The sequence below is a fragment of the Meleagris gallopavo genome, chromosome 1 (genome assembly GCF_000146605.3).
Source record: "Meleagris gallopavo isolate NT-WF06-2002-E0010 breed Aviagen turkey brand Nicholas breeding stock chromosome 1, Turkey_5.1, whole genome shotgun sequence".
NCBI classification, from domain to species: domain Eukaryota; kingdom Metazoa; phylum Chordata; class Aves; order Galliformes; family Phasianidae; genus Meleagris; species Meleagris gallopavo.
In genome coordinates, this window is record NC_015011.2 from 22658365 (window position 1) to 22681362 (window position 22998).

The following is a 22998-nucleotide window of genomic DNA, read 5'->3' on the forward strand; positions in this document are numbered from 1 at the left end:
GCCTCGAGGCGCGGCTCACCGGGCTGCCCTGGCCCTATCTGCCTTTTCCTGCAGAGCGCTGGCTGCCCGGCCTCGGCAGCGAGGATGTGGTGAGGGAATGGGGCTGTCTCCCGCGGGGGCTCGCCATGGCCAGGGAGGACTCGGTGAGGTGCCTGCGCTGCCTGCTCTACGCCCTCAACCTCCTCTTCTGGGTGAGTCCGAGCAAGTGGCGGCCGCGGCGCCTCTGCGTCGGGGGCTGCGGGAACCGGGGAGGGAAAGCGGACCCTGGGTGTCTCTGATGTGCACCCCTGGCCAGGCGGGGCTCGTCGTGCCGTGCCTTAAAGAAGAGCATTTGCAAACTTGTTGCAAGTGAAATTAGCGTGGTACTGGCTTCGTGTTATAAATACACGTGTGAATGCGTGCACCCGTAATGTACGCATGTGTGCAGAGAGGGAAATACTCAGGGGTGTCGTGGCTTCCTCACTGCGTGAGCATCAGAGCATCCCGTGACCCAGACTGAACTTGGCTCTCAGAGGTATCTGAGCACTGAGCTGCCCTGTGAGGCCTTATCCAGCTCATCGTTGTGCTTTTGGGGACTGGATCCAAGCTGGCAGACAGGGCTTGGAGTAATGTCTTTCTTTTGCTTTCAGCATTTCAGTCACAGCTGTAATTACAGCAGTAGGGCTTCCAGCTCTTAAGCATGAAGTAGGTGTGATCAGCTCTGGCTCCTAAACTTTTCGCGTCTCCACACAAACTGTGTGATGCGGATTTCTCACAGATCACACTCACACCAAATGAAGCCTGCTTCACCCGCATAGTTGAGATTTATGCTGACTAAGTACAGGAAAAAGAACAAGTAAGAGGCATGACATCCCACACCCATTGGCAAGTACTGATTTGAGAGGTGCTGCCTGTTTGTGTGATGCAGGCAGCATACATAGGCTAACACCAACTATATTTTATACTGAAGTAAAAATGGAGATTACTGAAAATTAAGTGGAGAGCAGAATATGAATGAGAGAATTATTAGAGTGCATTGGTGCAAAATAAGATTCTGTTGAAAGTTTTGTGTTAGGCAGAGGTGAAACATAAATATTCCATTCTTCCAACAAATGTAGAACTAAAGCCCTGTAAACAGAAGATGAGGAAATCTCCATTTTGCTTTTGTGTTGTTGTTGTTTTTTTTTTAATAGTGTGTAATTATTTATCACATTATGCATGTTTTTCATTGGATATCATACAAAATCCTAGACTTATATTTCATTAAGATAAGAGCTGCCTAGGTTCTTCCTGATTTTTAGGCATATACTGCTAGAGTTGAGTGAATGTATATCCATGTGGCTGGGAACGTCCTGTCCTCCAGTGTGCATTCTCATTACCTTCATCTTGGTTCCAGATTGCTTCCTTGAGCAGTCCTTGTCAGTTTTCATTCATGCCTTTTACTCACCCCCTAAAGCAGCCTGTACCCTTAAGCTTACTCCACTTTTCTCTCTTTCCCTCCCTGCTCTGTGCTTACCGTGTTTCTTCAGACTTAGTATTTAGGGGCATCTTTGTAGGCGAAAGCAGCCCTTCGTGTGATCCCCAGGTGATAACCTCAGGAGGTAATGCCCCCATTCTTTGGTGGTGAGGGCCTTGGTGCTGGAGCTGAGTGCTCCATTTCTCTTCCTGAGTGACGCTCCTTGCGTAGGGAAGTTTGCCCATATCTTTGGAGGAAACTGATGCACTGCATCGCAGCTCCTCTCTGAGGGAGATCAAGGATTGATGAATGTCATACATGTAAGGAGGCTGAGGTTGGACAAATGAAGAGGCAGTAAGCAGGGAACAGGTGCAGAGAGAAACAAGCAGATGTGGAGATGGGAGATGCATGTAGGTGTACTTGTGTGGGACGGTGCATGCTGGCTCACTTGGGAGATTTAAGTGTTTGCCCTCTTTGCTTGAATTAAGTTCTGTTCCATATTCCATGTCAGATTGCTTCTTCCAGCTTTTCAGTGTTTTGTTCTTGTGTTTTTCTGTTGTGGAGCTAAGGCACAGAGCTGCAGAGCACTTTGCAGCTTAGCAGTAGACTAACAGCAACCTCATCCATAGTATGCTGCTGTTAGCCTTGTCCATCTGTAATTCATCTTTCAGTATTTTAAAAGCACTTGCCTAGAAATAATTTCTCATTCTTTAGATGTTTTTTTTTTGTTTGCCTTTTGAATAATGATGTCTCAGACCACTGCTGAGTAGGAAGTGTGACTTTTTTTTTCTTTCATAATCATATAGGAGAGGGGAACTTTTGAGTCTATACCAATATGACAAGGAGTCCCAAAGAAGAAAACAGCAACTTTTCATAATCATCTTCAAGACAACAGTGTGAAAAATATCTAAATTTAATCTTCATATCTGATGGCAGAAAGCTGGAAGTAACACCCAAGCAGCTAAGCAAGATCTGTATTCACAAAATGTGTGTCAAAGGATGTGAACATGTAATTGAATAGTAAATGCCAGTATCAGCAGGTAACTTGCATTACAGATGTTAAGTAGAATAAAGCTGTTTTCTGTAATGTGTATAGAATTAAAGGGGTTAGAACTAAGGAGAAAAATTGGCCAGTCTTTTTGGAGCTGGTTCCCTGAATTTTAAAAAGTAATTATGTGCAACTGTTTGACTCAGAATAAAACAAACAAACGAAAAGTGATTGCCATAATTGTGTAGTGAGAAATAGGATGAATGGTAGGTGGGCAATTACAGTTAAATCAGATTCTTTGGAGGCACGTGCATTTAAAAACCTCTTTGTGCTTCCTATCTGATCCTGTTTGGATGTGTATTTAACAACAAAATACAAATCTGCTACTCATTGCTTATTGTAGTGAAATGTGTCGTATCTCTTTCTCTGTCAGAGCTGAATTTTCTCCCACTGGGGTCAGTGGGAGTGCTACGACTGACTTTTCTGAGTGTAAGAGTATGACCCTGCTGGGCAAAAAATTCTCATGGAAAAGTTCTGCGGGCAGCAGGTGCTTACTTGCCTGTGTGTGGATGGGAGCTGTTTCTCTTCACCACCAGTCTACCATTTGGAAAGCTTTAGCTTGTAATGTTGCTTATGTTAGCATTTAGTTTGATAAATACCAGCTCAGACTATGGACTGGATGGCAGGGAGTTTAGATTAGATCAGCTCCTGGAAATGCAGCTGCATTCCTCCTGAGCTGTGAGTGTGGGATTATGCTCTGCCTTAACAGATAAACGCAATAGCAGCATACTTAAAATGGATGAGAACAATGTGTGTTTCTGGGGTGTGCAGAGAGCTCATAATTTTGGGAGCATTTATGTTATACTCCTTAAACTTGTTCTTGGAGGGTTTTACAACTACTGGTTCATTCATTCCGAAGGGCTGTGGCCTCCAAACAGCAAGCAGTTGTTACTCTGTTTGCTGTGTTGCTTATCAGTCTCTGGCTGAAAACATTGAAGACGTACAAACAGCGTGTGTTGACTTTTTGAAATCATGGCTTGATTAAGGGTCCTAACCAGAATACGGTGACCTTCTCTTTGTTTCTTTCTGGTGTTGTCCAGTGGCCAGTCCAACCACGTGTTATGCGGACAGGCTTGGGTTCTCCCCCAAGAAGAAAATAGAGACTCAGCTGTGTTGACCTCTAACATTTGAAGCCCTGAAAAAAGCTGTAAGACACCCTGTAGCTGCTGTGTCTGGCGCAGTCTGAGTATCTGCCTCTGAGGAGAAAATTTTTAGAGTAATTTTCAAATGTGTCCTGTGTGCAACTGTTGCAGCACTTGTGTAAGGGATTCCAGCTTTTGACCTTACCAGTCTGGTGAGGGCAGACAAGTGCAGTATAGCTCCGCAAGGAAGTGTTAATGCATAATAGAACTGACTAGTCTGACCATCAATCTTGCAGAAAATCTTTCTGTATGGATGGTTGCTGTGTGGATGTCTGGTGTCTTCATAATTTGGTTACTATCAAAACCCTCTACAAGCAGTGAAGCGAGAACTTTGTCAGTCACTGCGTTGTGACGCTTGCAGCTTCTCCAGAGTGTAACCTACTGGTGTACAACTGCATGCTTTGTATTTGGAAAGAGTGCTTTTTATAGGGGTTACCTAATGAGCAGTGATTTGGAAGAGTCAACAGGGTGATACATGTGTGCGTGAGTGGGATGAAAGGAGTGTTGTCTGGATGTGAGTAGATTGGTATTTCTTAAGCTGCAACTTGCAGTAGGCATTTTCTTCTGAAGTGGGAATAAAAATGTTGTCAGTGTTCTAATTATTGTTGGTTAAGTGACTGAATGTGGTAGTAGATCTATGATTCTTCTGGAAGATGATCCTAAGGTCAACTCAATCATGCATCTGACTGCAACGTGTCTTTTTCAAAGTAATGAGAATTGTGGTTTTAAGAGCTTCTCTCTCTTTGAATCGTGTTTGTTGTTGTTGTTGTTGTTTTTTAATAGCACTTTGAACAGGAATATCCTTCAGACTGAAGCCTGCATTTAACATTGAGTTTGATTCTTCTGTCATGTGCATGTGTAAAAGAGCATCACATCAAGGAATTTAGACTGACAGATGCGAGTTGATTTCTGCAGATGTTTTGTTTTTGTAACATTGCTATTTGCAGCATATTAGCATCTCCAGAAATGCGCTGTTTTGCATTTGTTAGTCAAGACTTTCTACTTAAGCAAACTATCTTGCTGGTGCTTGAGAGAAGCCAGGCTGCTACTGCTTCTTAGTTTTCAGTTTTTAGAGACAGTACTAGTTTTTATCTCTAGATAACGTGTGTTAGTGAGATTTAGTTTTTACTGAGATTTTAGTTTATTTGGAAAGAATTAATAGTTCTACAAATATGTTTTATGCATTCTATGAGACTATAAGGCTCTGTGCTTCTGGGGCTTTCCTAGATCAGCAAACTCCTGACACTGTTCCAGCTTAGTAGCAGTCATGGATTTAATGTCAGCATCCTTGTTTGTTTTGAGAGCTTCATAACTCGTCCTGTTGTAAATCCTCCTCACCATGTTTTGTAATAATGCCAGTTGTTCTGAACTTTGCTACAGTTTCTTCCCCCTTCAGCTTTCTTTGCAGTCTTTTATGGTGGAGAGACCTTAGGTTGGCATTAAAGGCAGGCATCAGTCACAGAAAATGGCCAGCCAGTTAACACTGGAGATTGTCTATGGGCAGTGGCCTTCATGGTTGTGCTAGAACAGGAAATAGAAAACAGTGCTCAGTCCTGGAAAAATTCAGTGTCCTGTCTGTCTAAAGCAGTAGAAGATTAAGCAAAGCAACAGCTTGGAGAGGTACAGACTTGTTATACTTTTCTTGGTAGCTCAGACACACAGGTTCCTTTGAAAAAGTATAGACTAAATTGGTGAACTAAGTAATGCTACTAAATGCAAATAAAAGCAGCACAATTGTTTTGTCAAATTTCTCATGTTTTCTCATATGTTAAAAAAGCCAAATATATCTGAAATGCAGGAAAAAGTCTGTATGGACTTTCTATCTTGAGCAAAGTTTTTTTTTTTCCTTCTCTGGTGAGTGTGTGTGGCAAGAAGGAGCAGCTGCTGTTGTGTCCATTGTAATTGAGAGTGACAGTGGCTTGGGCAGATCAAGATCATAAGCTGTGGGTGACTGTATCGCAGTGGTAGGCTTCTGTTTAGCAGGTGATTCATAGTGTCACTGGGTGTTGAGCAGAGTCGGAAATGTTGCAGGTTCTTCACCCTATGAGGTTTATCTGCCTGAGGAAATGCTGTTTCTGTTGAACCGTGCCTGAACTTTCCTTCATGCTGCTAGCTCCTGCTATGTAGCAGTACCATCTAATTGAGGCTATGTGATTGCAGCCAGTCAACCCTCCTGGCCGACGATGTAAATCGCTTTACATCTTGAATTTGTACTTGTGAACCAGAAATCAGGTAACATGAAAGAGGAGCAAGCTTTCAGATAGTTTTCCCTTTAGTGTGAATATTTTGCACACTTGTATTATCTAGTTTTGGTTGTGTTTCAGCTGAGAAAAAATATAGCAAGGGAGTATTAACACTGTGCATTGAAGCATTAAAAATGATTGAAAGCAGAGGTATTGTTTCCTCCTTTTTCTAACCTCAAATGTATCTTTTTCCAACCCCAAATGTATGTGTTCAACCTTGTAATTATTTTTACTTTGTTCTGCATTTACTGTGACAAACAAAGACATCGGTCTATCTTCCCTTCCTCGGATCCAGATTCTGAGTATGGGTTGTGTTTCTGCTGCTGTCCAACTGCCTCTCCTGCGAGTGGCATCTGAAGATGCTTGGAGTGAATAGACTAAGGGTCATGTTTTCAAGGAATTTATGTGACTAATAATATCCACTGAAATGAACACTGCCAAGCTGGGCACCTGTGTTTACCAGTGTAAATATGGTTCATGCTGGACCATTATGGTCTGCTTTTAGAGACCGCTCTGTAGACATGGTAACTGAAACCTGATTTTCTTAGCGTTCTTGCATAAAGAAAATACATAGAAGGCCATTCAAGCATAATTCCCACTTCTGTGGGAGTTTGGTGTCTTTTAATGGCAGAGCAAGCTATAGGAGGAGCTCTAAAGAAACAGAAATGCTCTTAATACTGGTCTTTGAGAAATCTTTTACTTTTTGGTGTCTTTGAGCTGTATTATTTATATGACATCCATAGTTTGTGGGAGCGCACAAAAGCGTATGTCAGAGTTCTCTTCAAGGTGCTGAACAAATATAAATCAGAGAAAAGTCAAGTGCTGTCTCTAGAGAGGACACTAAACAAATTTGAGGAGATACACATATAGATAAATTTCTTTTTTTAAACTGCTTTTTTTATTTCTCGTCAGCTGCTACCTGAGCTTTTCTACTTAGGGGAAAAGCTCTAAGAAATGTGTTTGAAGTGAGGGACAGTAAAGGAAGTGGAGTGGGTAAAAGGTGACGAACGTAGACCAGGGAGAGACTGTGGATTTTGATGGCCTGGGAGTGTTTCTAAAGGTCTGGAGTTTGGTAGGAGAAGTGCCAACAGAGCAATACATTACCAGTCTCTATTCTAATGAAATAAAGCAGAGTTCAGCTGCTGGTCAACTTGTATCCGTCTCCGAGTAACCTTTTATCCCACCTGTTTTCATACATAGGTGAAAAGGCTCATTCTTCGGGAACACTGACAATGAGTCAGTGGATGAGTTTCAGCGATATAGTCCCTTAAAAGAGAGTGGCTTGACATGATGATGGAAAGGAAAAATTCATCCAGACTTCATCCTAATGTTAGAAATGATGTTAGTGTTTCTTTATGGACATCCCAAGGCATAAGGAATAATTTAATTTCAGGTAGTGTTATAGGAATCTGTGATTTAAGTAAAAAAATACAGGCTCATTTGAGTAATTCTTGTGCTGGTGGGTATTTGTGTACAAAACAAAGAAATTAAGTGATGTTCCTGCAACCAACTGATAAGCAGATCTTATGAATTGTGGGAAATATGTATGGTCATTGATATATTAGTTTTCTGCTTATATCTTGAGTTTAATCATTGATTGCCAAGAGAGATGGACTGCAGTCTATGAATAGAAGCAAGCACTTACGGAAATAAAATTAAGTGTGTTGTATACATGTGAAGGCTTATCGTTTTGATGGTGGAATAGCCTGCTTTTAGATTAACTGTACCTAAACCCGTTCACATATTTGAGCTCCTATTTCACATTTCTTTTTGCCATGCTGCTGTAGGATCCTCATGCAGTCAGTTGTTGGAGAGCTCGCTTACTTTCCTTGGGAAAGCAACCCTTTAGCAGGCTGTCTGTGCTCCAGCAGTTGCTTGATTGCAAAGTGTGCAAGTTCCAGCTCATGCCAAGCCTGGATCAGGTTGTTAAGTCACAGCTGCAGCTGTGCAAGCAAACCTGCATTCAAACTGCAAATAAGCACATGCTTCAGCTGTTTGCAAGTGGGAGGGGACCACGGCAAAACCCACTGCAGGGACCTTGGCTAAAACTAAATATTGGTGTATCCTTAAAATAAAAGGTGCATTAGTAGGGAATTGGGATTTTTTCCTTTTTTATAGGCCATGATTTGAATGCTTTTGCCAGGTAATACAGAAAAAAACGAGACCTCTTGTCCCTCTGTCCCCCACTCTTACACCCTTCCCTCCCTGAAAAATGTGGTTGCTTGTTTGTCCAGGGATCTGAGTCATCTGTGTTTGTCCAGGGATCTGAATATTGAACTTAATTGTGAAAATCCTGTGAAAACATTGCAACATGTTCTGTTCATGACCTTGTAGCAATTCCTCCCCGCCCCCCATGGGTAAAAGTCACAGCTCAGGTTACCCAAATCAATTCTAACTGGAAAAATTTCTCTCGAGTTGCTCCTTCACTAAAATTAGAAGACTTCTTTTGCCGAATGCTGCCATATCTGAGAATTAATTTCCTTGGAGATGCAAATCTTTTTCTGCAAAGGAAATTTTTTTATAGTGCCACTGTTGAACATTTTGTACGGATCCCAGGCCTTGGCCTGAAGTTGTTTACCCCATCTGTTTTGATACAAAGAACGGTGTGGAAGGAAGATAATTTTAACCTTTCCTCCGGTTTAATAATGTGAGAGAGAAACTCTGCTCTCCAACGAGCACAGCAAGTTTCCACTGTAGGCAAAAACTACAGTGTTAGAAGGTTTGAATGTAAAAAGGTGATGAGAGAATGCAAACAGGTGTGCAAATAGCTACAGCAATGGCTCTTGCTCCCCCAAAGACTGAAATTCTCGTCTGTTTATGAATTGCAAATGTAGATTGATTTTTTTTTCCAATGTCAGCATTACCTCAAAGATAATTGTGATTAGGTTAGTTATAATAAGGGATTAAAGTATATACTTAATGAATAATAAATTGTTATTTTAATACATAACTGATGTAGAACACTTTCAAAGGTAACTTAAACTGTGTCTGGAAATGACCATTCGTAGTACTTCGAGTTTTCTGAGAAACATTTAGTAGCTTTGAAAACTTTAGACTATGAACAGATTTGGAAATGTAATATTTCATTGTGTGATCTTCATATTGCATGTATATTAAAATATAATTTATTGCCTTTGTTTACTCGGTGAAAATATATTTTAAATAGAATATGACAGCAGATAATTTCGTAAACCCTTTGGTATCATGCTAATGGCTATGTAACATATTGTGATGGTTTAGAATGAAACCCCTAGTGACCTGTGCAGCCAGCTGCAACAAATAAAAATGTTTTACTGCCTACTTGCGTATTGTGTTTACACCATGGCAGAGTGGCTGTCATCAGAGAAGCTCAGATGGACTTTTTGATTAAATGATGTAGCTGCTGTTAATGTGGTGAAAATTATTCTGTTTCTTATAAACTTTTGTCCTTTTATCTGATTGCTTGCTACAAGTTTCTAACTGGTTTGTATTTTGCTTCTAAATTAGTTATGAAGCAGCTGCCAGTTTTATAGGCCACCTTTTGTTCTGCCTCCGGATGAATCAGCGGAAGCTATAATGAGGACCTTGCCTCTGTCCATGATTCCTTGAGAGCAGTGTTGCAGAGAATTAGTCATTCCTGGTAGGTTTGGGTGCTCACTTAGGGCAGTGGTGTTCCTCCTTGTGTTAAGCACATGGGCTGAGTTGCACTGCTGATGTCTATGCATTCCCTGTGTTTTCAGCTGAAGATCTGTCTCTGGCTTAGTTGCTTTAAAGTAGGTGGTGCTTTGAGTCTTGTTGATTTCAGATGGCACTTGAAGATGCTTAGCATCTTTACAGGGCAGCATCCATGCTGTGAGGCAGTGTGTTGAGTCGCAAGTAGAAGGCTGTGGATTTGGGGATGTATGTCATGCTTCTGTTGTGATTCTCCTGTGACTGTGGAGCTGTCAAGTCAATTGATGAGTATGAACTAATGCTTGGTAAGCTTTTGTCCTTAAACTAAACGACAACATCTGTCAGTACTGTGGGGCAGTCTGGTGTTGCAAACACACCTTTCATGCTGCATGGTTTTCCTGCACAGAGGCTGACTTAGCTGACTACAGAGGATGTGACTTTTTTCCTTCTTATAGTTACAGGCTACCAAACACTTGCTGGATTATGTGCAATAAAATACGCCTTTTGTAATGTCTGTGGCTGAATTGCTTTTATGTTTCTCATGGTTTACACAACGGCTTGACTCCTTATTTAAATAGAAGCTTCCTGAGTATTTGCATGTTGTTTCTGAGCCATGTCAAATTGCTTCCCTAATTTGACAGTGGTACTGACTTTCATGGATGTGAATCCAATGCATCCAAGAAGTCTGCCTTTCAGGTTATTCAGAGTAATAAGGCAACTTGTACCTTGCTTTGAAGAAGGCTCAAAATGTGTCTCGTAGACTGTATCCGTTTGGTAGAAGGGTGCTGGTCAGGAAATGCATGTGTAACATCAGTGTAGCAGTGTGGCAAGGCATTTTGAGTGATGCTGAGCTAGCTAAAGCATTAATACCACACATAGATTGTAAGAGTAGCAGAAATCAGTAATGCCTGACGAAGCAGTGATTGTTCCAAGCTTAGGAAAGGTGACCTAAAGCTTGGTTCCTGCTGTGGTTACAGGAGAAATTTTCTTGCGTGTAATTTACATCCAACAGTTTAATTTGGCTGGTATTGCTTTGTACCAAATTAATTGCATCTCTCTGTGGAAGTATTGGCAGACTTCTTTCTAAATGTTTTCTATTGCTTTGTAACCACAAGAAGGTGTGCTGTATACTTGTGGTCTTCCTTACCTCTCTTTGTGTAAGAAACATGATCTGTATTGCTTGTATAATACTTGCTTGTTGCTTTCTTCCAAGGAGGTAGTTGTTGTCTAGGAGTTCAGCTAGAAGGGAATGATGGTCATAGTTTATCTCCTCATGCAACTTCCTGCATTATCAATTAAACTGAACAGAAAATGCTCTTTACTCCTACTGTTTTAACAACCAAAATAGACTCTACAAAGCTTAAGGGAAATGGGCCCTGACGCACATCTATGTAGTAGATTTGCAGCAAGCTTTCCTGACTGTGCTTGAAGCACACTGAGCAGCTGGGGTTCTCACTGGCAGCGCCTGTACTTCGTGCATCAGTTCCATATTGTGGGATGAAGCAGTGTGCAGTAGCAAGTGGGACTTCTCATGAAGTATTCAAGGCAGAAGTAGTCTGCTGTGAGCGTGCTGCAGGCGAAGGCAAAGCATTGCAAAGAGCCAGTAAGGACACAGGAGAATTTTCCTTGTTCATTAGTCTTGTGCCAGGTAGCTAGTTCTTCATGACAACATTAAGGAAGTTTGAAGGCATGTGGAAAGCTAGCTGTAACCATTGAAGGTAAGAGGAGACTGGCACTTCTCATTGATTTTAGAAGCGTTAAGTAAGCCCAGTAATCATAGAATGACCAAGGTTGGAAAACACCTCTAAGAGCATTTAATCCAGCTGTCCACCTATCACCAATATTTCCCACTAAACCATGTCCCTCAGCACAGCACCTAAATTCTTCTTGAACTCCCCCAGGGACAGTGACTCCACCACATCCCTGGGCAGCTCATTCCAGCGTGTGACCAATCTCTCGGAGAAGTATTTCCTAATGTTCAACTTGAATCTCTCCTGGCACTACTTGAGGCCATTCCTTCTAGTCCTATTGCTAGTTACATGGAAGAAGAGGCTGACCCCTACCTCACCACAACCTCCATTCAGGTAGTTGTAGAGAGTGATAAGATCACCCCTGAGGCTCCTCTTCTCCAGACTAAACAATCCCAGCTCCTTCAGCTGCTTCTCATAAGACTTGTGCTCCTCACCAGCTTCATTGCCCTTCTCTGAACACGCTTCAGAGCCTCAGAGTCTTTTTTACAGTGAGGGGCCCAAAACTGAACACAGTACTCGAGGTATGGCCTCACCAGGGCTGAGTACAGAAGGAAGGTCACTCCCTGCTCCTGCTAGCAATGCTATTTCTGGTACAAGCCAGGATGCCATTGGCCATCTTGGCCATGACACACTGCTGAGGTTTCCAAGCGTTCACCTATACAATGCCTGAAAGCAGCATTAAGGAGAGCCAGCATGCTTAGATCTCCATCCCTCAGCTAGGCAGTGAAATCTTGAGTGTGCCAGGTTCAGTCCCTATTCAGGACTTACTACTAGACTACTGTTCAGACTTAGGTGCCAATGTGAGAGTGGTATTTGTGCCTTCTGTGTCCAGATTCTCCTTTAAGTGTAATAAACCTGCAGAATTCTCTGAAATGGTTTGAAAAGTAGACAGTAGTATGATTAGTAACTCTAAATTTGCTCACTTTTGTGGAAAAGCTTAGTGGATCCCTCCTTTCCTTGAAGGGGTTCACAGCAGCATCTCTCCTTTTGGAGATCAGTGCTGTGTTTGTGTCATGAAGGAGCAAATGCAGTGTTCTTAGGACCAGAGGGTGCTCACAAACACAAATGTTGCTGTGGTGTCTCGCCTCTAGAAGGAAAGATGCACAGACTTACCTAGCTGCTGTTTACAGATCTACGATAGTTTTACCCAGTGCAAAGTACAGGGACAAGTACAGTGAAGAATGCTGTGTTGTCTTCCAGCAGGACTTCTGCTTTCAGAACAGAACACAAGCAACAGTGTTGGCAAGGTGTGCTCCAACCATATCCTTTAGGTATGATTGCTCAACAAAAATAAGAGGCAGGAGCCTCTACTGTAGATTCAGAATGTGCTGGGTGCAGGATGGCATCGTCTGATGGAAGCTCAGTGCTGTCAAGGTTGTGACTGTTCTGGGTAGCTTCAGTCTTCCCTTTAGGAGCAGTGCTGATGATGTGTTGTGACTTTATGGCTCACAAGAATGTGACAGTCAGGCACTGAACTCTTAACTGACCCAGGTTTTATAATATAAGCTTATAATATAAGGTATTCTAGGCATTAATTATCCATACTGGTAGAGAAGATCATTGTCAGTAGCTGTTTAAAAGTGGGCAACAAACCAACTCCAAGCATATAGAAGTACAATTTGGAGGACGTTGTGATGTCCAGCACTTTGCCTTGATAGATAAGTGATTGTATGATAGATGTTTTTGATGATTAATCCTTTACTTAACTAAAAATGATACTGCAGCTTGTTAAAATACGTGATAAATAACCTTTCTTTTCTAATCTTTTCTTTCTAGTTGATGTCCATCAGTGTACTAGGTGTTTCTGCTTGGATCAGAGACTACCTGAATAATGTTCTCACTTTAACTGCAGAAACAAGGTAAAGCTTTCCTTAAACCTATCAATCTGTGTATGGTTGTAGCTAGGAACTTTTAGGTAAAGTAATTATTGTCTTGCTGAAAGGTGTATTTTTGTAAACTTTTCTGGCATCGATTGTAATTAGAGATGGGGGAGATCTGAATTTAATCTTGTTTGTTCCTTTCTTTTGATAGGGATCAATTTTGGCCATTTGTAATCATTTTTGTTTCAAATACTTCATTCTGTCCAAAGATTTAAGAATGCTGTTAGTTTTATTACTGCAGTGATTACGTACCCTGTTTGTGGAACAGGACCACTGTGCTGCACCCTCTGCAAGTGCCGGACAGGTACACTGCCTCTGTCCCCAAGAGATTTCAGGTTACACATTACCTTCTGGTACTTGAATACAGCATTTGAATTCAAAACCACATAGAAGAGCTGGAAATTACACATCTTTCAATCTGTGCTTTTCATTTTAGTGGCTATCTTACATTTTTCTACTGTATAGGTTTTGTGTAATTTTACCATTTTGATTATGGTTCTGATTGGTTTCAGGGTGGAGGAGGCTGTCATTTTGACTTACTTTCCTGTGGTCCATCCAGTCATGATTGCAGTCTGCTGTTTCCTTATCCTAGTTGGAATGTTGGGCTACTGTGGAACAGTGAAAAGAAATCTGTTGCTCCTTGTCTGGGTATGTTTCATAAACTCTAACTTCTGCTTCACTTCAACAATGTAAGAAAAGTTTTATTCCTCTGGTACTAGATAAATACTGATTATTTTTTATTAGCATGTTGAGTTATGCTATCAGTGAAGAATTGTAATTGCTAAGCACACAGTGGGAAAGAATTTATTGCTTAGATGGGATTATGCTATGGCTGAAAGACAAGCAATGTTTCATTTTTAAAATTCTACTTCATTTAGTAGAGGAGCTGCTTAAGGGAAAAATAACTCACTCTTAAGTACTAATTACAGGAAAATGAGTCTGAGTGCTTGGAAATAAACCCTTATGCTACCCTTCTCACTCTTGAGTGTTCAATGGGTAGATAAACTGTACTTTACATTCATAATTGACTGTAGGAAAAAAGCAAAAGAGTAGTATTTGTACCTGATGAAAATTGAGTCTGAGTGCATTCAGAACCTCTGCATTCTTTTACTTGGATGTGAAGTTTTGCACTTGTATTTGCTTGTGAGAGCAAATTCAAAACTAAATTACAAGTAATCAGTTTTTTTTCTTTTGTTTGGAGACTGAGACAAGAGCAGCCAATTAACAATAGCCTCTCCTGTACAGGGCCTTATGTAAAATCTTGTTGGAGTGAGGCTTTGACTGCAATGGGAATCGAATATTTTTTAGTTCATTTGGAATTCAGTGACTTTGAGGATAATGGTTGGGTTTTTCTGTTTGTTTAAAAAAATAAAAAAAACAGCCCTTGAACATATTTTAAATATTTAGATTTTAAAAACATTTAGGCCGTTGGCAACACTGAGATCAATGTCTGCATGTGCCTAAGGCCTTCTGTGAAATCTAGCTGTTTGCTCTGTGCCGATCTAGTCTTTGCCTTTTAACATAAGGATTAGTGGCAATGCAAGTAGAATGTAGTCCTGAGCAATGGATGTGAAAGAAGTGTATGAGGTTTGACTATTGTTTTTGCAGTGTGGGATGAAGTGAACTGGTAAATTCATTCAATTCTTGTGAATATCCAGGAGTCTTGTTCACGTAGGGTTGGGCTTGTGCTGATTTTTTTTTTTCCTATGTTGGGTTCTGCCAAAGCATGTGCTGTTTAAATTTTCTAATGTCTCAAGCCTGAAGTACATGATACCCAAACCTCACAAACATTGCCCAAAATGACCAAAAAGGAAGTGTGAAGTTGTCTGAGATTTACATAACCTTTGCTTTTATCTAATTTAAAATATATAAACAATCAGGAAACTCTAATAAGGATTTGTACTAAAATTACTTTTTCGAGAGAAAGTTGGAATAAATTCTGTTTGAGTTTTCACTGTGGCACAGTGTCCCTTAACTGCTAGATGGCAAATGCTGTTCTTCCTTCTGTACATTAAGCACATAGTATGATAATTGTTTCAAAGCAATGTAACAAGGAAAACTATAATTTAAATCTGAAAACTTTATAGTAATACAAGTCATGCATTTTTTATTTCTGGATATTCACCATGCAAATCGGTGAGATCAAGTTCTGTGACTTAGTTATGAGCTCTTGCATAAAAATAGCAGGCTCATGTAATTTCCTGCATCGTAATTATTTATCTAGCAACCTTACATTTTAGAAGGGCCTTGCACGTACTTTTGTTTTATATAGTGAAAGTATTAAAAGATGGTAAACTGCATTAAACTCTTAGATTTTTTTTGTAAGGTTATAAGATTACTTTTATTACGAGTTTTGTTTATAGTGATAGCTTTTAACGTAAAATGAAGTCAAAGAAAAAAGCAACTGCATAATAAATACCAGCTTGGTATAGTATCCAATAAGAGTGATTGTTTGCTAGAAGCCTTCAAAAATCATAATTAATTACAAAGAAACACTAAGAAAAAGAAGTTAAAACTGTTGTTTGCCCCATTTTATTTAAGCCCCTAGTGAAGAGACCAAATCATGCATAGCTCTTAGGGATGTCTGGAAATAAGTTATTTGAATTGTGTTTAGGCAGTTAAATTATACTAAATCAAACAAAGACACTTCTATAGTTTAACTTGGAATATTTCTTTCTTAGGAGTGATAGAATTTGCTTGTGCTAACCAAACTGATAAGCAAAAGTAAATGATATCTTAATCATATCATTGACTTTGATTGATTGTTCAGTTAATACAGTCCTGTTCTACTGCAGATGTATTCAGACATAAGTCAATGCTTTGTTCTTCAGACTAATCATAAAAATGATGGATCAACAAAATGAGCTTTTGTAAAACCGGATGAACTCAAAAGAATCTTCATGTAAAACATTAACAGCCTTTTCAGTCATGCCTTTAATCTTTTTGAAGTCCATGAGCCACCATAATGACATGCACAAAGATACTTGGATCCAAATACTGATGATCCTAGCATGTACTAATTGCTAGTGCTAATGTTGTTAATTGAACTGAATTTTTGGAAAATCCAATAAAGCATAAGGTCTTCTAGTAGATATATTTAATACAACTGAATACACAATTATATTCATTTACTTTTGAAATTCAATTGAAATCATTTTACTTTTGCCTTGAAATAAAATGTTTAAACCTTTCCAACGTCACTTGGGGCATAAATAGTGGTTGAGTTAATGTTTATTCAGCTTAATAGTAAGGAAGTATAATAATTCAGTCTTCTGAGGTTTATGCTCTGGATTGTTTGTAGAACTAAGCAATTTTAAGCTCTAATCATGGAATTTTAATTGCTTTAGGAATACATAATCCTGAAGACTGTTGGTATAAGTAACCCATGGCTATACAGTGTCTATAATGTAATTTTTGTGTCTTGCAAATGACCCTTATCCTCACAAAGAAGTTAATATTTTAGGTGTGGAAGATTTGCTCTAAATTACTGTGGTTGTCTTGCCCCATTTTGCAGTGTTGACAATTCAAGTAATAGGATGAATCATCAAAAATGGGTGGGTTTGATTATTGTTCATATGATAAATTTCCGTCATACTACTTCATAGCCCAAAATCTGCAGCTTCCTGTGCTTAAAAGTTCTATGGAGCACCCACTGACAAATATTAAAAAAAAACTAACCAAACAACAAAACAAAAACCCAAACAACAACAAAACTTTACTGTATGAATATTTAAAGAAAGAAAATAGACATAATGTGAAGTACATCTGGTCATTTTGATTCAGAACTATAATTTGCAGCTTACATACTTCATACTTAGGATCTGAAGAAAGTCACTAAAGTTGCAGACTTTGTTAACTTAGCAAGAGGTGGTTTGGGGGTTGTTATCTGTTGCATGTTGTGTGAGATGCTTTTCAGTACATTTGGATTTTGTTTTGCAAGTGGTCTGTTTACTAAATGGATATAGTTGATGCCTACATCAACTACAATATACAACAGAATAACATGAATTTTTTTTATCTAGAAAATTGCCCTTAGAAGTGATGTCTTTTCTAAAATAAGTCTTCATCATTCAAGTTAGTTTTAAGTTAACACTAACTTTCTTCTAAAGGAGATAGCTATTTAACAGGCAAATTCAATGCATCTAGCACAGCAAAAAACTACACCAAGTTAAATAATTTTAGGGATTCCATCCATATGCTTAAAGAAAAATTATAGAGTATTGAGCCAAAGCAGCAGAGGTAGACTTTTCTTAATATTAACCATGAAAATAATCTCTTGAGAAAAACTTCTGTTTAGAACTGGAGCCTTAATCGTTCCAGCTAAGATTTATAATAAACTTTCCTCAAGACTGTCCTTGTTCACTAATAGGGATGCCTTACAAAACACTTTTTGGTTAGACTTCTGCTATCTCCAGCATGTTAACTTGAGCCCCCGTAATTGTAGCTTTGAAATGGATTCATTGAATGTCCCTTTGCTCAACTTGACCTGGGAGAGTGGCCTTATTTTTTGTTATAGCTGTGGAATACAGTAGCACCAAATACATTCTCATCTATTAAAGAGTTGTTTTGTTGCTGATTGAGTGGCAGGCTTTTTAGTGTGGGGAGTGTTAGCAAATTATGCGGTAACATAATGCAGGGAGGAGTTGAGGAAAGCTGGGTTGCTTGTGGTTGAAAGTTTGGGGATGAAATTGAGGAATCCAGATGCTTCAGTTTAGGCTGTCATCATAGCCCACTTCTGTAAGTAAAAAATAAGCCACAATCTCCTAAATCACTACCCTGAATAGAATAGTAACCTTTGGAGTGTGTGAACTTGATGAGGTTTTTGTTGCATTAAGACTACAAGAGTAAACTCTATTGCTTGGCTGAAAGCTCTTCATGAAAATTCCACTGGAAAATATTTTCCTGGCTGGAGTTTGTATTGCAAATTCTGGCATTTGTAACTATGAGTTTTCTGTAATTACAGCATTCAAACAGTACAGAACTCAAATTTGTCTGAATATGCTTTCACAAAAAGAAAAGCTATTAGAAATATTTGGTCAATAAGTCAAATCTTTTTAATGATTTTTATAATAAAATTGTCAGTTAAATAAATGTTGTTCAGAGCTAAGCATTCATAGACCCTGTTGGTATGTGGTCAGTTTGTTAAATCTGTTACGGCGGAATCTGGGTGCAAATTGGAACTTGGCAGGCAGAATTGTCTGTTAATGGAGCTGAAACACAACCAGGTAAATATTATAAAACTGAACTGACCTTTTCTTTAAAAGTACGTCAATGTGTTCTAAAGAGGAAAAAATTACAGTATATTCACGTTTGAGTTGAACATGCAAATGTAGGGTTATAATCATTTGACAAGTGTGACAGGAGTATGCTTGTTTCTTGTCAGTAATCCTCAGCTGGCTATGCACACTGTTTTTGAAAGTGGTTTTAGTAAATGCATATGAAAAATAATTGGGAACCACGGACTGTATCACCACTTGTTACAGGCTATTCTGTACTCATTTAAACATGTGGATGCACAGGTGATAGACATGATTAAATTTGGATGTCCAGTACATTGTAAAATATCAATTCTAACTGCCAATGTCTTTCTAGAAGGGATCCTTATTCCCTTTTAAATGTAGCTGCACTATAGTACTATGCATCAACTGTTTTGCAAGGCATCTGTCTACAATGAGCATGAATTAGTAGAAGAATCTAGTGATAATTAAATTTTTGTCTCTTTTCCTTTTTTTGTGTCAGCATGCATTTCTGTAATTCTGCAGCATATTTGTTCTGACCCATGTGAGGTGTTAGCACAGCCACTCCAGCATTTTGTGCAACCTTTTGGCACTGGAATTACATGCTAACCAGAACTATTTCATCATTATTAAACTACTAAGCACTGAAAGGGAGGAAGTAAGACAAACATATTTACTGTAATCCCATGCAGTTTAGAGCAGAGACTGAAATTTGTCATTGTTGCCTTTTGTGCTTTATAAATAATTTTTTTATAAAGGTAGTGAGACTTGGGGGAAAATAGATTCAGAAGACAGGTTAGCCTGCCTTTTTGAAAGATGGTTTTAAGTCAGTTTTAAGTTTGCCAGTTTTTATTATAGGCCAGTAAGTTTGATATGAGCAACTTTGTGAAGAAAGTAAAAATAGGACTATTTTCTTTTTTATTTTATATATTTCTGATTTTCACTCTCAAGCTGAGCTGTTTGGGGAAATGTTTCTATACTGTTAAACATCTTTTGAAATTGGATAGAGGATAAGCTTCTTTCCTGTTCAGGCCAGGGTTTAAAGGTTCAAATAAATTGTTAAATTTTGAGAATGGTATTGGCTGCATTTGTAGAATGAAGCTCAGTTTTGCTGGAGAGGGTTCATTCTTCATAGCTTTAAGCACAGGAGAGTGGATTATGTTAGTCTTGGAGTCTAGTGCCAGCCTGTCTGCCTGCCTAAGAAGGAGGTGCACTTTGTTGATTCTGGCTTCTCCAACACGAACATACATGATGTATATGTACTAAAGGACTTTTTTAAAGGCAAGTGCTTTGAAACTATACATAATTTTCTTAGTTGGAATAAACAGCTTACAGATAAGAGGTACAAGTTGCCTAGAATTGCCATCCTTTGTTGGGACATATGTAGGCTGCTCCAAAAGTGGTTTCCTATTTATTTCCATGGACACCGCAACAGATACAAAGAGCACAGTAATTGATAGAACAAATTCTCAGCTACAAAATGCTATTTTTTTTTTTTTAATATAGTCACTACCATTAGCCATGCATTTTCTCCAACAATGAACAAGAGAGTCTGCATGCCACTCTCATAAAAATCTGCACCAGCTCAGATGACCTACTGTTTCACAGATGCTATGACAGCATCATTGCTAGAAAAATGTTGCCCATGCAGTCCATTTTTCAGTGTCTTAAACAAATGGAAGCCAGAAAACAGCAAATCTAGACTACACATTGGTGTGGTAGGGCAATCCAGCTAACTTTGGCAATGTGTTCCATAATCTTCAAACTGGTACGGGGCCTGACGTTACTGTGTTGCAGGAGAAAGATTGTCATCTTCTCTTGAACATTTTCTTCGAAGGGGAATTCACATCATCAATTCATGAACTGCTGTTTTGACTTTGGTATGTAGTGGTGACACATCTCATCACCAGTAACTATATGATCCAGGAAACTATCACCTATTGAACCAGCATGAGGCTGAAGATCCTGACAAACTTGCATACTGTATTCTTTCTGTTCCTGTGTGAGGCACACCTGCTGCAGACTTTGATATTCCTATGCTGACACTATCTTTTCAAGCAACATTGAAGCCACTAATCCTCTCCATACACAGTTGCTTGGTCATAAGCTGCCAGTTTGCATAGCTGAGGTGATTGACATGCTCTTCATTTTGTGGTGTGACAGCTATGTACGACCAGCTGAAACATGGCTTATCTGTCATGTCGTTGTTGCCACTGCTGAAATACATCACATACTGCCTCACTGTGTTCACATCCACCATTTGGTCTCTGTAAGGCGAGCATCAATGAATGTCAATGGGTTCCATTTTTTTCCATGTGGAAGAATTAAAGCACCTGCAGTCATATGCACTTCCTTGTCAGACATCGTTTTGTCAGACTGCCTCTCTGCTGACATATGTCCCATGGCAACAACATGTAACAGAATAATAGTGGGAAGGCTCAACCTCTATTACTGTCCTACAAACATCTGCCTCTGATGTCATGGACCAACGTAATAAAATAGGAGGCACTGCTTTTGGAGCAGCCCTCATATTTAGAGATGAAGAGTGCTGTTGGTTCAGCAAACAGCAGACAAACAGGTCTGTGTTTGAACAGCATGGAGTTTTAGGGTGGAAAAAAGTGACAGAAATTGAGCAAGTGAGAGTATCCATGTTGTCTTGCAAACGCTTGGGTTCAGGCTGATGCTCACACACTGCTAAGCAGCTCGTAATACAGGGGCAGCACAGTGCAGTTCATTGCATTTACTCAGCACCTTGAATTCAAAAGAACTGTCCAGAAACTCCAGGCTATTCAGGAAAATGTCTTGGATTTATGACAGGAAAATTTGACAGCATGGTTATGATGCTGTCAATTAAAGTGGGTTTTTTCATGTACTTTTGCAATAGTGAAGACTCACTTCCTCATCCTTTTGGAAAAATAAGTATAGAGCTAAGCTAAAAGGTAAACAAATATCTATTGAAAGTAGTCATTTTATGGTTCCACTGTATTTTCAGCATGAAGCATGCTGCCTGTATGTCTCTGTCACATTTTGCTCTGCATGCTGTACTTCTAGAGTAGCCTGATGAGCATGAATATTTTGCCTGCTCTCTGTGATGTGTGTCCTGAGTATCAGTTTTAATAGGTGTCGCTGTAACTGAAACTGTTCTTGTGCAAATCTTTTTCTTTTTTTTTTCCTTGTTCCCATTTTCATTATGCTGTTAGCACTGTTTTCTTCTTCCAAGTTCTTGGTAATCATTAATTTCCAAGGCAGTATTAAAAACTGACATATCACCAGTGCTGAAATGGGCTCTGCAGTGACTTTCCTGATGAAGGGAAGAAGGAAGATAGTAATAGTTGAATTGGAAAAATGGAAGTGTGCACATTGTAAGGCCTAAGACTAATATGGCAGTAGGTACAGTGGGTTGGGGGTGCTGAGGCAAGAAACCTGACAGTGAACCTGACAGTATGAGAGTCAGAGGTATATCCTCACTGAGAAGATGGGGAACTACTGAGATAATGTGGTCTTGTTGCTCTGGGGCTTTTTTTCCCCTCTGTCTTTTCCAGATCCTCTGCTCTGATTGCTTATTTGCCCAGCTTTTTCCCCTCCACTAAAAGAAATGGGGAACGGGTGAGTCCCAGAGAGGAGTTGATAAATGAGTAAACAGATCCACAAGCTTAGCTAAACCTCTGTGTTTTGTCTGAACTGCAGCCCAACCTCACAGTGCAGCATGCATGACATTGTGGTTCAGATGCATTCACAGAATCACAGAATTGTAGGGGTTGGAAGGGACCTCTAGAGATCATCGAGACCAACCCCCCTGCCAAAGCAGGTTCCCTACACCAGGTCACACAGGTAGGCATCCAGGTGAGACTTGAATATCTCCAGAGGAGACTCCACAACCTCCCTGGGCAGCCAGTTCCAGTGCTCCGTCACCCTCACTGTGAAGAAGTTCTTACGCACATTCGTGCGAAACTTCCTGTGCTGCAGCTTATGTCTGTTTCCCCTCGTCCTGTCTCCACGTACCACTGAAAAGAGACTGGCCTCACCGCTATGGCCGCCACACCTCAGATATTTATAAACCTGGATCAGGTCCCCTCTCAGTCTTCTTTTCTCAAGGCTAAACAGACCCAGTTCACTTAGCCTTTCTTCATAGGGGAGATGCTCCAGGCCCTTCACCATCTTTGTGGCCCTCCGCTGGACTCTTTCCAAGAGATCCCTGTCTTTTTGTACTGGGGAGCCCAGAACTGGACACAGTACTCCAGATGAGGCCTTACCAGGGCAGAGTAGAGGGGGAGGATCACCTCCCTTGACCTGCTGGACATGCTCTTTTTAATGCACCCCAGAATGCCATTGGCCTTTTTGGCCACGAGGGCACACTGCTGGCTCATGGCCAACCTGTTGTCCACCAGGACGCCCAGGTCCCTCTCTGCAGAGCTCCTCTCCAGCAGCTCATCCCCCAACCCGTACTGGTGCATGCAATTATTCCTCCCTAGGTGTAAGACTACACTTGCTTTTGTCACAAAGTGAATATGGAGTGGAAGTCCTGTTGGTAAATGCATCTTTTTTCCTGCCTAATCTTGAGCTTTTGACTAATGAACTGAAGAGGCTTGTGCTGTGTGTGGCATGGGTTTT

General features: G+C 40.0%; 1 protein-coding gene across 2 annotated transcripts in view; it reads left to right on the plus strand.

Moving 5' to 3' along the window:
• Nucleotides 1-54: 54 nt before the first annotated feature.
• Nucleotides 55-22998, plus strand: part of TSPAN12 (tetraspanin 12) — a 46740-nt gene continuing 23796 nt past the window's right edge. The window contains exons 1-3 of one of the 2 annotated variants that reach the window (XM_010706428.3): nucleotides 55-191; nucleotides 13047-13129; nucleotides 13663-13798. In XM_010706428.3, coding sequence (XP_010704730.1) covers nucleotides 126-191; nucleotides 13047-13129; nucleotides 13663-13798 — 285 coding nt within the window. In that variant the 5' untranslated portion in view covers nucleotides 55-125. Of the gene's footprint in view, nucleotides 192-9354; nucleotides 9488-13046; nucleotides 13130-13662; nucleotides 13799-22998 lie in introns of those variants that run through there. The other variant, XM_031553199.1, reaches the window with a different exon arrangement.